The following is a 16,242-nucleotide window of genomic DNA, read 5'->3' on the forward strand; positions in this document are numbered from 1 at the left end:
CTAGTTAAGTGCAACAACACTCATGAACATACTTATAACAAATGGCATAATGCAGAAACAATGCACCTATGAAAAAGTAAATCAAGGAGGGGAGGGGGGGGGATATGTAAGAAAGACATCATCTATTAGGTAGACTGCACTCTTCTATGTATAATCAAGAATTCTTAAGGGGATTTTGGGTGCACCATCCCAAATGTGAGTGCAGTATTCTAAGGTTGGTCAGATTGGGGATATATAAAGTGTATGGAATTGAACACGAACAACATCTTGAACAAAAAAGAATACCTAGTTTTTCTGGATGCTAAGGAGACTACGGATGTGATATGTTTTATGCCATGATAAACTAAATAGAAAAGTCAGTGCAAGAAGTGAAAAACTGATCTTGTCAAAAGTAAGAGTGAAAGAGAATTTTTCTTCCAGATAATGACATGATTATGTTTTTGCTGCATTGAAATTCAGTAGATTACCTCCATCCAACTTGAAACTTGAAAGTGGTGAGGGCCATCAGTGTTTAACAAACTGGTTATGGAAGATATTGAAGCTTGAATCATTTGAGAACTATAAGGGTTCTCAAATGAAGAAGTGGAATGGAGAGTACACTCATTAGCAAAACTATGGATAGGATGAGGTTAGAGAGAGAGAGAGAGGGACGGGAGGGTCACTGATGGAGAGAGTGGTCAAGAATACAGAACCCTGGAGTATTCCAGCACTGATAAAGATGATCCTCACTAAACAAAATTGATAAGAATGCAAAAATAGTTTGTTATAGGAGATAGTTTGCTGCACTGAATTTCATCTAGATGTGCCTATTCGAATTCAGTCAGGATTTTTGATTATTTACTATAATAGTCTCTACTAGCGTGAGTTGACAGTAAATGGAATTCTGGGTTCTCAGAAAACAAACTATTTTTGCATTTTTATCAATTTTTTTTTAATGAGGGTCATCTTTATCAGTGCTGGAATATTCCAGGGATACTCTATATTCTTGACCACTCTCTGCAGAATTAAGGAGGGATGCAGATATAAGAAACAGATGGAGAATATACTTTGAAGGGCTTTTGAATGAAGAAAATGAAAGGACTCAGAGAGAAGGTGGGGAGCCTTATGAGGGGGATGGTGCAGAACATTAGTAGAGTGGAAGTGAAGGAGACCATAAAGAGGATGAAGAATGGAAATTCGGTGGGCCCTGACAGGATCCCAGTGGAGGCATGGAAGGCACTGGGGGAAGAGGGAATTGACCTGCTGTGGGACATGTTAATAAAAGTTTGTCAACAGGAAACTATACCCGAAGAATGGAGGGAAAGTACTCTTGTCCCCATCTACAAGAGTAAAGGGGATGCACAAGACTGTAAAAATTACAGAGGAATAAAGTTCATGTCCCACACAATGAAAATCCTAGAGAGGGTTCTTGATGGAAAACTGAGGAAGGAAGTGGGGATTGCAAAGGAGCAATTTGGCTTCATGCCAGGTCGATCGATGACAGATGCTATCTTTGGGTTACGACAGATGATGGAAAAGTTTCGAGAGAAACAACGGGAGCTACATCTGCTATTTATTGATCTGGAGAAAGCGTATGATAGAGTGCCCAGGCAAGAAGTCTGGATGTGTCTGAGGAAGAAGAAGGTACCGGAGATTTATGTCAGGCTGGTGCAGGAAATGTACAGAAATGTGAAGACAAGAGTGTGTACCTGCCTGGAAGAGACAAAGTTTTCCAGTGACAGCTGGCTTGCATCAAGGGTCAGCATTAAGTCCGTTCCTGTTTAATATTGTGATGGAGGTAGTGACGGAGGTGGTAAGAGAAACGTGCCTTGGACTATGTTGTATGCAGATGACATCGTGCTGTGTGCAAAATCAAGAGAAGAAGTGGCAGCTAAACTGGAAAGTTGGAGGAAAGTACTGGAAGAGAAAGTTATGAGACTGAGCAGAAGTAAGACAGAGTATATGTTTTGCAAAGTGGATGGCAGCAAGGAGACAGATCTGGAGCCAGAAGGAAATGTCATCAGGAAGGTCAGTGACTTTAGATACTTAGGTTCAACAATGAAAAAGGATGGCGAGGTTGAGAAGGAAATGGGATGCAGGATACAAGCAGGATGGAGGAACTGGAGAGAGATGGCTGGAGTGTTATGCGATAAGAGGGTGCCAATCAATCTAAAAGGCAAAATTTACAGGACAGTAGTGAGACCAGCTATGACATATGCTATGGAAGCTGTGGCCCTGAGGAAAAATAACATCAGCAGGATGGAGGTGTGCAGGGGAGGAGGAAGCACAGGCAGCCAAAGAAGAGATGGAGGGACATGGTGGAGGAGGACTTGAGGATGAAGAACTTGGATGTGGCTACAGCCCAAGACAGGAAGTTGTGGAGGAGGCTCACTACAAACAGCGACCCAACTTAAGTGGGAAAAGCTGTAGAAGAAGAAGAAGGAGTCTCTACTAGTGTGAGCTGGCAGTAAATGGAATTCTGAGTTCTTTGAAACACTTTCCTAATTTTTATTTTATTAGCAGGCAGCATTACATTTCAGCACAGTATATGTTCAACCCAGTACAGCTCTCTGACACTTTTCAGTTTCTTCCCAACATTCAACATATAACTATGGTAGAGATCTAATCATGATTAGGATTATCACAAAAAAAAAAAAAAAAAAACGATCAATAAATTTTAAAATCACAGCAGAACTTGGGTTGACAAAATTAAAATCAAAACTCTTTATTGAACTTACTGGTCTGCGTGCTCTCTACTAAAAGTACAACAAAATTTTTGAGGCTCGTCCGGTATTAGATTGTAATCATAACTGAATGCATCTGCAGAAGAATACAAAAAATCTTTTGCCCTCTCCTGTCTGGTTCTGCTGTATTCCTAAAAGTAGTCAAAAATATTGAAGATTACTCAATTATGTCATTATTATGTATTATAATACAAAATTATGCTATAATTAATTATGTTTTTAAATTTTTATAAACAGCATACCACACTATTTGTAAGATTTGTTTATTGCATTTTTATTGAATATGAAAATGTATTATTTCTGAAGCACCTCCATGGAGTCCCATTACAATATTACAGGAGGATTACACTCTCACACATACACAATGATTATCATTAATTATCACATTTCAATGCTTATCATGGTGGTAAGTGAAGGATAATATTATATAGATGAGAAAGTGGTTCGTGAATCACCTAGTATGACAACAGTGAGATGAGAGAGAAAACATTGATAATGAGCAGCCTGATGACATCACTAAACTATGCAAGGCAAAGGTGTACAATCAGTGAAATAATGAATCTGAAAGTGAACTGGACTGTTTTAAGACCAATGACCTGCGTTTCAAATCGTGTTAGAATGGTTGAGGACTATGATGCAAAATGAGTGTCAACTTAAGTGTTTTTGTGCAGGGAACATTGTGTTTTAGCAATCTGTTTATGCAATTCTACAAAAGAGTAGCATATGTAACGGCAGCATATTTCAATTTGCCAAAAGCCATAATAGAGTACTGAATGAGAAGTTCATATTTCTACTAAGACCAATGGAAGTTAGATAACACATTAGTTGAATGGTGAATTGGCTGTCTGATAGGAATCAGCTAGTATGTATTGGGTGAGGAAGCAGTATCACAGAGAGGAAAGTCACTAAGAGTGTGCTGCAGGGATGTATTTTAGGGCCATTTTTGTTTTACTTATATATTTTAATGATATTAGGAAAATGATTAAATGTGGATATTAATGAAGAATACAAAAGCATGCTGGCATAACTAACAAAATAATTTTTATAATTATTATTATGCAGGCAACTACATGGAATCTGTGGACTCAGTGAGGAAGACCCTAAACTTTTTTATGTCAAGCAGTTAGCCAACATTTGCACAATATCTGTAATACTTTGCTTTGAACTCATTCACCAACAGGGCACCCATAACAGTCTGACAATCTATTCCACATATTCACGATTCTCCAAACAAAAAATCTAGTTCTTATATCCTTGCCAGACTCTTGTTGAATTTTCAAAGATGACCCCACTTCTCCCATTACTAGACCTGTACTGAAAAATATCCTCTGTATCAATTCTATAAAACATTTAAATAATTCATGTCTCCATCAGCCCTTTTCTGCCTATTAACATTTCTGTAACCCACAAATCTTCAACTTATCCTCAAAGAGTATTCCATAGAACTGCCACCCATCTCAGTCGATCACCTGTATATACTCTCTACTTTTTCTTCATCTCCAAGAAACCTAGCCAATAAGATCCAAGCACAGATGTCCAGATGGGGGACCTTATCAAGGTCTAATAAAGAGGGATAACAACCTGCTTATCTCTGCATGTCAGAGTGTTCTTCAACCCTATGAGCTGCTTTTGCCACCTTTTTAAAAGACATGGTGATGCCCAAGCATCACTATATTCACCTTTTATTAGAAGATTTGTATAAAGGTTTCACTGGCCTGACAGCTGTTTCGAACTGATTGATTCTCCTCAGAAACCAGGCAGAAATCTTAAGAGAGCAAAAACTCTCATTCAGTACTAAGGAAATCGAAATGTCATAGAAATGTATTTTTCATAGAAATGTGAACTCTCAGTCAGTGCATAAAAGTAATCACTAAAAAAAGACAAAAGGCTTCATTTCGGTGATGTAAAATTCCATAGACAAAGTGGATATTAAATCCAACATTATTTCAAAGCCAAATGTTTGCAGAAACCATAAAAGTTTCATAAGTTGACCTGAGAGCTTACAACAATACAATCCTCAGCATCCCGAAGTTGCTTTAGCTCGTACTTAAGACGTGGGCACTGCCCAAGCATCCATATATTCACCTTTTATTTTCTTTAGTAATTACTTTTACGCACTGACTGTGTGTTCACTTATGAAAAATACATTTCTCTGACATTTCCATTTCCTTAGTACTTTTCCTCGGCTATGTAATTTTACATCACCAAAATGAAGCCTTTTGGCTCTTTCCTTTAGTAATTACTTTTTCCTATTTTGGAAAAAACCTTTATTTATTTAGCATTTGGCTAAGAAGAATACATGCATATGCTACCACATACAAAAAAACCACACACATGACAAAAAATACATAAAAGAATACAATACTGTGAAGTGACACTGTAGTCATATATACATATAATGTACATATGACTACAGATGTATATATGGGATGTGTGTGTGTGTGTGTGTGTGTGTGTGTGTGTGTGTGTGTGTGTGTGTGTGTGTGTGTGTGTGTGTGTGTGTGTGTGTGTGTGTGTGTCTATATATATATATATATATATATATAGTTTTATGAAGAATTAAATGACTAGAACCGAGATTTAAGTAAAAAGGTTTTAACATAAACACACTACTAGTTTCGGCCTGTAACAGCCTTCTTCAGGTGACATTATAAAAGAAAAAACACTAAACATTGAGGGTTAAAAGATTATGAACAACACAGACAGTCTTTATACATACTTAGCATGAAAACGTTGTAGTTGTATTTGAAGCTGTTCTTTCATTTGTTGCATTGTTGGGAGAGTGCGTGTTTGCTGCATCACGTGAACGCCAGTACATGATTACAGCTGAATGACTATCTGGGAGGTTGTAGCTTAAGTTGTTATTTAGATGAACAGGATTGAAAATAATTTCTCTAGATTCCACAATTTTTCTCTCTATTTCGTCACTGCAACGGAAGAAGACCTCCCAGATAGTCAAAGCGGATTATGAAAGGAAATTAGTTATGCAACCTAAAGAGAATCCCAAACAATTCTTTCAATATGCTGTAAGTAAAAGAAAAATTGCACACGGCAGAATGATTTTAAGGAATGCCAATGATAGGAAGGTCACTGAATCAGTCAATATAGTGGAATTACTGAGTGAGAACTTTGCAAGAGTATATCATCCCAGTGGTAACATTGAAGGAATGAAGGAATCATTAGTTTCTAGGGAAATTTTGGTGAATGAAGTGGAGATGAATAGTCTATCACAGAACTTTAATGTGAATACATCTCTGGGATTGGACGGTATACCAGCACAGGTAGAGAATTGTCAGTGCCCTTACCCATATTGTTTAATCTGAGTCTCGGGTCTGGTTTACTCCCGAAGGGGTGAAAAGAGGGGAAATTAGTTCCACTGCATAAAGGAGGATCCAAGACTACTGTTGCAAATTACTGACCGATCAGCATATCAGGAGTCATTGTCAAGGTCTTGGAGAAAGTATTCAAGGGAAAAATTCAGGAATGGATTGATGAAAATGAGATACTGTATGGGGGACAACACGGTTTTGTGAAGGGTAACTTGCTCAGGTTTTATAACACAGTGACAGCTGAACTGGATAAGGGTAAAGGGTTTACAGTGATACTACATAACCTGGCTAAGGCCTTTGACAGGATATCACATGGAATTCTAATCAGTAAACTGTGGCAGATGGTAATGGATATAGGGTTGGTGAGATGGATAGGGGGGTGGTTGATGGAGAGATACCAGAGAGTAGTTTACTAGAGTCCAAAAGACGACCTGTGACTAGTGGTGTGCCACAGGGTTCTGTTCTTGGACCACTGCTGTTTAATTTGTTCATTAACGATATAGGGAAGGATCTGAGAGGAACGGTTCATTTGTTCACTGATGATGCAAAGTTGGGTAGAGCAATGGTGAATGCAGAAGATGTCAAAATTTTGCAGGATGATTTGGATAGATTGGAAGTCTGGGCTAAGGAGAATGGATGTCAATTTAATGTGGCAAAATGTAAGGTTATGCATTTTGGGGTGAAAAGATTAGCAGCAGTATATCACATTGGTGGAACTGTACTCCAGGAGATTGATGAGGCTAGGGACTTGGGAGTGTTGGTGGATAGGGAGTTGAAGTTTAGGGGCACATTGCAAAAGTGTCTAAATCAGCTCATCAAATCTCTTGGATGCTGAAGAATACTTTGACAAGCAGAGATAAGCAAGTTATTGTTCCTCTGTATCGAGCCTTGATAAGACCCCATCTTGACTACTGTGCTCAGATTTGGTCACCTAGGTTTCTTCTTGATGGGGAGGAGCTTGAGAGGATCCAGAGGCGAGTGACCAAGATGATAGCAGGTCTATGGAATGAACCTTATGAAAACAGGTTGAAAATTTGTGGGTTGCAGAAATTGGTCAATAGGAGGAAAAGGCGATATATATGATTGAGACATTCAAATTGCTGATGGGTTTCTATAGGATTAATTCAGAGGATATTTTTGAGAACAGGACTGGTGGTGGGAGGACTAGGGGACATCCATGGAAGCTGGGCAAGAGTGTGGTTAGTTAGGATGTTAGAGCTGGGTTTTTTACTTTGAGAATGGTGAATGAGTGGAATAAGCTGCCAGAGTCTGTTGTGGGTGCTATGACGGTGAATGAGTTTAAGGCAAGGTATGATAGATACTGTGTGAATGTCGAATAGTTGTGATGGACATGATGTTTAGGACCACCCTCGATGAGTCTAAGGACTCCTTGGAGTCACCCGTAATAATAATAACTACCGCAGTTTTAGAGTGCAACTTGGGTGTTGCACATTAACGCAACACCCAAGCTGATATTTCATCTAAACCTACAGCAGTGTTTGCATTTAAATTTTGCAATATACTAAGTACCTCTGATTTATTAACTTCAATGCTCACATTAGCTATTGCTACAGAGATATCCTCACTTGGGTGATAGACGTTTGAAAAGTGATCACTCAGTAACTCTACTATTACATTTGAATTGGTCATCTCAATACCATCAGCACCCACTAAGGTTATCCTTCCGAAATCATTCTTTCTTTTACTTGCCACATAGCGGAAGAACTCTTTGGGATTACCCTTGATCTCCTTGGAGGTCTTCTCATAATTTCATTTAGCTTTTTTACTATGCAAGTAACCTTCCTAGCTTGAGCCTTGTACTGCTCATGGGTGTACCGATCGCCTTTCTCCTTGCAAATTCTCCATAACGTTTTTTTTTTTTTTTTTTGCAGATCAAGCCTGATACTACTACTCATCCATCTAATGCCTACCTTGTTTGTCTTCCTGACCATGGGGATACATTCTGATATTGCCTTCCTCAGATACCCGCTGATTATATCCCATGCACTGCTAACATCTTTCCCCTGCAATATATTCTGCTATGGGACAGCTGTAAGCTCACTCCGAAGCTTGTTATAATTGCCTAACCTGTAGTTCTGTATATACCCCCTTCTTAAGAGAGAAATCAATAAATTTTGCAACCTCCCAAGTTAATATCACATGATCACTCTCACCAATTGGAGGTAACAAGGACACCTTACTTATGCATATGTCCTCTGTACATATGCATAAGTAAGGTGCATATGTACCTTACTTCTCACACCACGTGTCCCTTCAGTTATGTGCTGTTCCAAATAATTATCTCTTGGAAGACGTATGAATTCCATTTCCTTTTTGCCATTTGATATTTCCTCCTTCCAACTGACATCACCATAATTAAAATTCCCCATAATAATCACTAACCTTGCACTCATTGCACTAATTTGCTGGTGCATGAATTCAACATCATCCCCTGGCCTATAGCAGCAACCAACTGTACATTTGGTTGTGTTGGTCACTATTTCACACCAGACCACTTCAAATGAACTATCATTCACATATATCATTGCCCTGGTTTTCTTTTTCCTAAGCCATTAGGAAAAAGAAAACCAGGACGTCCTCTTAAACAATTCAACGACGACTTCTAAGGCAGGAACAGGCCATGCTAGGCCTAAATCCTTGATATGCATGATGATGATAAATTTGAGCATTGGAAGGTCTCATGACAGATGTCATACTTCCTCCTAGTTGCTGAAAGTGACCATGTAGTCCTGACTTGGAGGATAAATAGGCAGGTAGAAGTATCAAGGCAGAAGGAATGTACATGATAAAACACACGCATGTTCGAGCCACTGAATTACAAACTTTTATTTAATACCTTCTTATTTATCAATACCGTCTTACCTTCTAACAGCAGAACCAAATATCTAAAATAAAAAATTAATCATAAAAAAAACTTAAAATAAAACTGAACACACCTGGGTCTGTAAAGACTTTTTGAAAGGTAACAAGCATTCAAGATGAACCTCTTGCTAAGAATTAGAAAAAAAAAATATAATAATATAATCACAATTTAATGCAACACACATATACATTATATATATATATATATATATATATTAGGGTTATCAAGTAATTTTATAAACTTGGTTATTTTACTCCTAATCCCAAGTAAGCAAACAGTTAAGTTTGCAGCTGAACGTAGTTCAAGTCTAAAGGTGGTGCAATACCCTTAGACTTGAACTACGTTCAGGCGCAAACTTAACTGTTTGCTTACTTGGGATTAGGAGTAAAATAACCAAGTTTATAAAATTACTTGGTAACCTTAATATACATTATTGCCAAGGTAAAAAAACTTATTTACATACACACACACACACACACACACACACACAGGGGTCCTCTAATTACGTCGGAGATACATTCCTACGGACGGACGTAAGGCGATTTTCGATGCAAGTCGGAAGTACCATAGCCTAAGTCACCTAACCTAAAACACCCTAAAGTCATACGTATATATCAAGAAACAGAACTAGGCCATAGGAAAATGAAAGGGAGAACATAATTACTGTATAGTACAGAAAAATGACAAAAATGAAAATGTAATAAAAAAACAAACATAAAACAATCTTTTCGCCTTTTCATGAATTAACATGAGGCTAATTGGGATACGGCATTGATGATGGTCTTCCAGCCAAAGAACAAGAAGCCTTTTCATTTCAATCATGAGCCTACTACGTTTTTTCGTAATCACAGTCTATTTCATGGGTACCAATCCTTTCACATGTTCAAGGATGCGAACTTTATCCTTGATAATAGTCCCAACTGTGGTACGACTTAAGTTTAACATGCGGCCAATGTTCATTGGCATTTCTCCCTTTTTTGCCCTTTTAATAATGTCTAATTTCACTTCTAATGTAATGGCTTTCCTTTTCTTCGCCACACTGCCATCGAAAGAGTCTGCATTTCATTTGGGAACCATATTGAAGGGTAAAAAGTCACAAAAAACAGAAAAGTGAGAGAGAGCAGATGTAAACAAAGCACGCGGTACCCAAAGAGTGTATACTGAAACCCAAGCGACACCACCTCTCCCAAACAAACACCGCATAACGGCATATTCTTCCGTCGCGCTCACAAACAAGTTCACCCACGACGTTTGAATTTTCCGTCGCACTGCTTCAAGTCCAAATTTATTTTTTAAATTATTTATGAGATTACCACCGTAAAGTCAAAACGACGCATGTCAAGGACGATATAGGTCGAAGATCCCTGTACATATCTTTTGCATATATATATATATATATATATATATATATATATATATATATATCTGTATTTGTTTCTATAGAAACAAATACAAATATATCTGTATTTGTTTCTATATGATTTATAGCAAAGTCAAGAGCTGAATATATCGAGGAGATGTTTAACAATAAGAAACTGAACTTTTGTTTTATAAATATTGGCTAAAAAGAAATTAAGACACGTATTTAATACACGTCTTAATTTTTTGTATATTTTTTTATACATATTTTGTACAATAATGTAGACAGTCAATATTTTTACTATCTCAATACAAGAATGTTTCAGAACTTTATTGCCTGTCACGCGAGGTTAGGATTTGTCAAATGCCCTATTAAAAACCCTTACTGAACATTTAGTAAGGGTTTCCTACTAAGTGTAGAACACTTGGTAGAGAAATTCTTCTATATTTATGACACGTGAATTGATTCCCCTTTTTTAATAGATAGAAACTACGAGTTCTACTCCAATCATCTGGGATTTGAGTTTTTTCTGATCAGGCCCTCTAAATTATGCAGTGTATCTGAGCAAAACTTTTATACCTCTATATTTGAGCATTTCTGGTTGAATATCTTCTGCTCCAGCTGCCTTTCCACATTTCAGACTTCTGACATCTCTTTTCTACCTTAGGTATTGATACATACTCCTCTTTACATTGCTCTAGAACATTTTTGAAATATATTAATATGTACTCCTATTTGCATTACTCTGGAGTAATTAGTCCACACATAGGATATACTTAACTTCAGTTTTTATGTCACCTTTATCATCTTTCTTTCCTTTTATGGTGCTCTTAACTGTGTTTATAAGAAGCTTTTTCAATAGTCTGCAATAAATCCCAACTTCCTGGGATTTATCTTCTATATTCTTACCAAAGTTTTCCAATGACTTTTGTTTACTACTTTTGCACATAGCTCAGTTCCCTTACATTTTTCTCCATATTCTTTTAGGGCATCTACTGACTTATTTTATAGAAACTTTCAGTATGCTTTTTTTCTTCTTTTCCAAAGCTTCTTTAACTTTTTGTGTCCACCATGGTGTTCTTATTTTTCTATCCTTACACACAACGTCACCACATACCTCCCTAGCAATCAATCAACCTTCTTCAGAATTTGCTACTGAGACTACAAGATTTGGTTCTTGTTTTTGAACTGTTTCATTTTTTCTTGTATAACATATTAACACAGTAGTAGATGATGAAAGTTTATTTTTCACTTGGTCAGACTATAATAAATTTAGTTTAATCCTTTATCCAAGTGTGTGCAAACAAAGTTTGCGCCTGAAAGTATCAAGTAATAAAAAGGTGGCACACCATTTGGCAGCTCCTATAGGAGGAGATGACCTTGCTAATGATTCTGCCTTGGTATGTGCACTTGGGCCTGGCTCCCACTGAAAAGACCTCAATAAAGGTCAAAACTAGTCTGGGTAGTGGCCCTTCCCATTTAATGCATAACGTTATACATATCCGCAAGGAGATGTGTTTTGCATTATGGGAGATACTGAGACAGGAGTGTTGGTAGCTTGCTCCACCTTTGCAAGGAGTCGCCCGGTGTTGTACCACTTTACCCCAGTCCTGAAGATACTTTCAGGCGTAAACTTTGTTTGCACACACTTGGATAAAGGATTAAACTAAATTTATTATAACACAGTAGTAATGTACATTATACAAGAAAAAATGAAATGGTTCAAAAACAATGTGGGGTGGCTAAGGATTACATAATGTTGAAACCTTGCACTACAGACCAAACATGAAACTGACATCAAGTCACTTAGTATATCACTCATATAAGCAGAATGATGGTCTCACACTAGGTGATGAAACTCATCATCCAATACAAGACCAAAATGGGTGACCACACTGTAACTCCAGCCAAAAATAATAACCACTTCCAATGTCATATCTATTGTACAATAGAATCATCAACCATGTGAAGATATCACTATCACTGATAACAAAATTATTATTTACCATTATTATTTATTATTATTTAGAAGTATGGAGATTCTATTGGATTGGTTAATGACAGAATCCATAATGTCTGATATACAGGAGGGTACATGAGCAAAATTATTCATGCTTTGGACATGAGGAGGAAACAAACAAGAGAATTAGTGGTGGTTGTGGGAATAAATGATTTAAGTGGACATGAAGAGAATGTAAGGGTGAATATCAGGAAGTTACTGAATGAAAAATAACAGTATAGTGGGAAATGGTTGTCAGTGTGTTGCTGAGGTATGAAAATGATGAGTTGAGACAAAGAGCCAAAATCATCAATGGTGTGCTAGCAGAGAGCTGTGTGAGGAGAAGGGAGTCAGTTTGTAGATACATAGCATGTATTTGAGGGGAAAAAAAAAAGGAATTATACAGGCATCATGGATTGCATTTGGGCTTTGGAGTGAGTGCACTGGATACACTATTGCTAGATGGAAGTGCAGTGTGTGATTCAAGCAAGAGATCAGAAGTAAGAGATGAAGTGAAAAATCAGAAGAGTGGTACTGAAGAGGGGGAAGTGCTTGTCAATGGAAGCAGTAGTAGTGCGAGAGATGAAGAGAATGGAATGCAAGAGGAACAGGGAAAGGGGGTGAAAAGGGAGACACTGCATAGGTAGAGTGGATGTTGGAAGTAGTAGTGAATGTATCTATGGGGATGATCAGCAGAGAAATGGAATAGATCAGGATGTAGATAGGGAATTTCAGATTGAGCAGATATAGATATATGTGTTGAGCATTGATAAACATGGGGCAAGGGCAAGTGTGGTGGTCACAACCAACAAGTGGCTTCGGTAAGACTAGTTATAGACCTAAAAGTGAACTGCTGTGTTTATTTAAAAAATGCCAGAGTATCCAAAATAAAGGAGATGGAATGGTTTCACTGTTTGAGTTTATTATTATTACGGGCAACTCCAGGGAGTCCTTAGACTTATCGAAGGAGGCCCCAAATCATATTCATCACAACTATTTGACATTCACACAGTATCTATCATACCTTGCCTTAAACTCATTCACCGTCATAGCACCCACCACAGACTCTGGCAGCCCATTCCACTCATTCACCACTCTAAAAGTAAAGAACCCAGCTCTAACACCCTTACTAACCACACTTTTGCCCAGTTTCCATGGATGTCCCCTAGTCGGCCCACAACCAGGCCTGTTCTCAAAAATATCTTCTGAATTAATTTTATAGAAACCCTTCAGTAATTTGAATGCCTCAATCATATCCCCCCCTCCGCCTATCAACCAATTTTTGCAACCCACAAATCCACAACCTGTTCTCATAAGGTTCATTCCACAGACCTGCTATCATCTTGGTCACTCGCCTTTGGATCCTCTCAACCTCCTCTCCGTCAAGAAGAAACCTAGGTGACCAAATCTGGGCACAGTAGAGCCCAGATTTGGTCACCTAGGTTTCTTCTTGATAAGGTCACCTAGGTAACCTTATCAAGGCTCGATACAGAGGAACAATAACCTGCTTGTCAACGTATTCTTCAGCAACCAAGTGATTTGATGAGCTGATTTGGCCACTTTTGCAATGTGCCCCCTAAACTTCAACTTCTTATCCACCAACACTCCTAAATCTCGTGCCTCATCAATTTCCTGGAGTACAGTTCCACCAATGTAGTAAACTGCTGCTAAACTTTTCACCCCAAAATGCATAACCTTACATTTTGTCACATTAAATTGACATCCATTCTCCTTAGCCCAGACCTCCAATCTATCCAAATCATCTTACAAAATTTTGACATCATCTGCATTCACTATTGCCCTAACCAACTTTGCATCATCCGCAAACAAATGAACTGTTCCTCTCAAATCCTTTCCTATATCATTAATGAACAAATTAAACAGCAGTGGTCCAAGAACAGATCCTTGTGGCACACCACTAGTCACAGGCCGTCTTGTGGACTCTTCTCCTGAATAAACCACTCTCTGATATCTCTCCGTCAACCACCCTCCTATCCTTCTCACCAACCCTATTTCCATCCCCATATGCTGCAATTTACTGATTAGAATTCCATGTGGTATCCTGGCAAAGGCCTTAGCAAGGTCCAGTAGAATCGCTGTAAACCCATTACCCTTATCCAGTTCAGCCGTCACTGTGTTATAATACGTGAGCAAGTCACTCAGGCATGACCTACCTTTCACAAAACCATGCTGTCCCCGATACAGTATCCCATTTTCATCTATCCAATCTTGTATTTTTCTCTTGACTATTTTCTCCAAGACCTTGATAATGATTCCTGTTATGTTGATTGGCCAGTAATTTTCAACAGCAGCCTTGGAACCACCTTTATGCAGTGGAACTATTTTCCCCTCTTTCGACCCCCTTGAGACTGACCCAGACACGAGGCTCAAATTAAACATGTTTAAGTTAAGGGATATTACATCCCATATAGTTTCTTAGCCGAATAAGAAACTCAAAGAGTTTCATGCCGAATATAGTAGAAACTATATATAGTAGAAACTATATAAAAACTCTCAAATTAAACAAAATGGTCAAGGGAACTGACAATTCTTTAGCAGCTTCACGTACGACACGAGCTGGTATACCATCCAATCCCACAGATGTATTGACATTGAGGTTCTGTAATAGACTAGTTACCTCTACTTCATTCATCACAATTCCAGTATAAGCTGTTGGTTCTTCTATTCCTGCAATGTCACCACCTGGATGATATACTCTTGCAAAGTGCTCGCTCAGTAATTCCACTATATCGACTGATTCAGTTACCTCCCTACCCTCATCATTTTTTAAAATCATTCTGCCATGAGCATTTTTCCTTTTACTTGCAACATATTGAAAAAACTGTTTGGGATTCTTTTTAGCCTGCATGGCCAATTTTCTTTCATAATCCGCTTTTGCTTTTCTTGCCACCCTTGTTACCAACCTGGCCAGAGCTTTATACTGTTCCTGCACTTGTTGGTCACCTTTCTCCTTAAATTCCCTCCATAATTGTTTCTTTTTTTGCAGCTCAAGCTTAATAGTGTTATTCATCCATTTAACCCCTACTTGATTTATTATTCAGACTCTTGGTATACAGTCAACCATTACCTCCTGCAAACACTTCTTAACCACCTCCCATGCGCTATCAACATCCAGCCCTTGCAGTTTTACATGCCATGGCACTGAGCCAAGCACACTCCTAAGCTTGTCATACTTACCAGCCCAGTAATTCCACATGTACCCTGTCTTAATTGTAAATTCCACTGCTTTAGCCACCTCCCAAGTCATGACTTTATGATCACTCTCACCAACTGGTGGCAACATGGTCATGTTCGTTACAGCCACATTCTCAGTTGCAATTACTAGGTCAAGCACTCTCTGTCCCCTGGTATTTTCCACTACATGCTGTCACAGATAGTTGTCCCTTAATACCCGCATAAAATCCAATTCCTTCCTCCCATGTGCCCTCTCGTCTTTCCAGTCAATGTTACCATAATTGAAATCACCCATAATAATTACCCTCCTTCCGCTCATTTCTTCTATTTGCCTATGCATACTATCCCCACCATCTATTCCATCATCACCTGGTCTATAGCATCACCCAATTGTATATTTTGTTCTGCTGGATTCTATCCACACCAAACAGCCTCAGATGTGCTCTTTTCTCTATCCAGCAGTTCAACTTCTATACTCCTTGGCTGCAACTCATCAGCTATCATCAATAACACTCCTCCCCCTTTTTATTCTCCCTCTCACTCCTGAACACGCTATACCCGTCACATTCAATCCCACTAGCTTAATCATCTTCTGTCAGCCATGTTTCACTAATACCAACAACCTGTGGGCTGGAAGTGCCAACCAGGGCCAAAAACTCTTCCTTCTTGTTCCTAATACTCCTGGCATTAGTGTACACGAATTGCAGAAGCCCATTAGTCCCATCCCTACTTTGATGCCTTATACTAACTAT

General features: G+C 38.4%; 1 protein-coding gene across 1 annotated transcript in view; it reads right to left on the reverse strand.

Annotated features, from left to right (window-relative positions):
* Positions 1–16,242, reverse strand: part of LOC150102798 (anoctamin-5-like) — a 621,013-nt gene that overhangs the window by 455,865 nt on the left and 148,906 nt on the right. The window contains exon 5 of the mRNA XM_090398743.1: positions 2,718–2,854. Within this exon, the coding sequence (XP_090254869.1) occupies positions 2,718–2,854 (137 nt within the window). The remainder of the gene's footprint in view (positions 1–2,717; positions 2,855–16,242) is intronic.

Source organism: Typopeltis vanoorti, chromosome 10 (assembly GCF_054136105.1).
Source record: "Typopeltis vanoorti isolate ZY-2024b chromosome 10, IOZ_Tvanoo_1.0, whole genome shotgun sequence".
Lineage (NCBI taxonomy): Eukaryota > Metazoa > Arthropoda > Arachnida > Uropygi > Thelyphonidae > Typopeltis > Typopeltis vanoorti.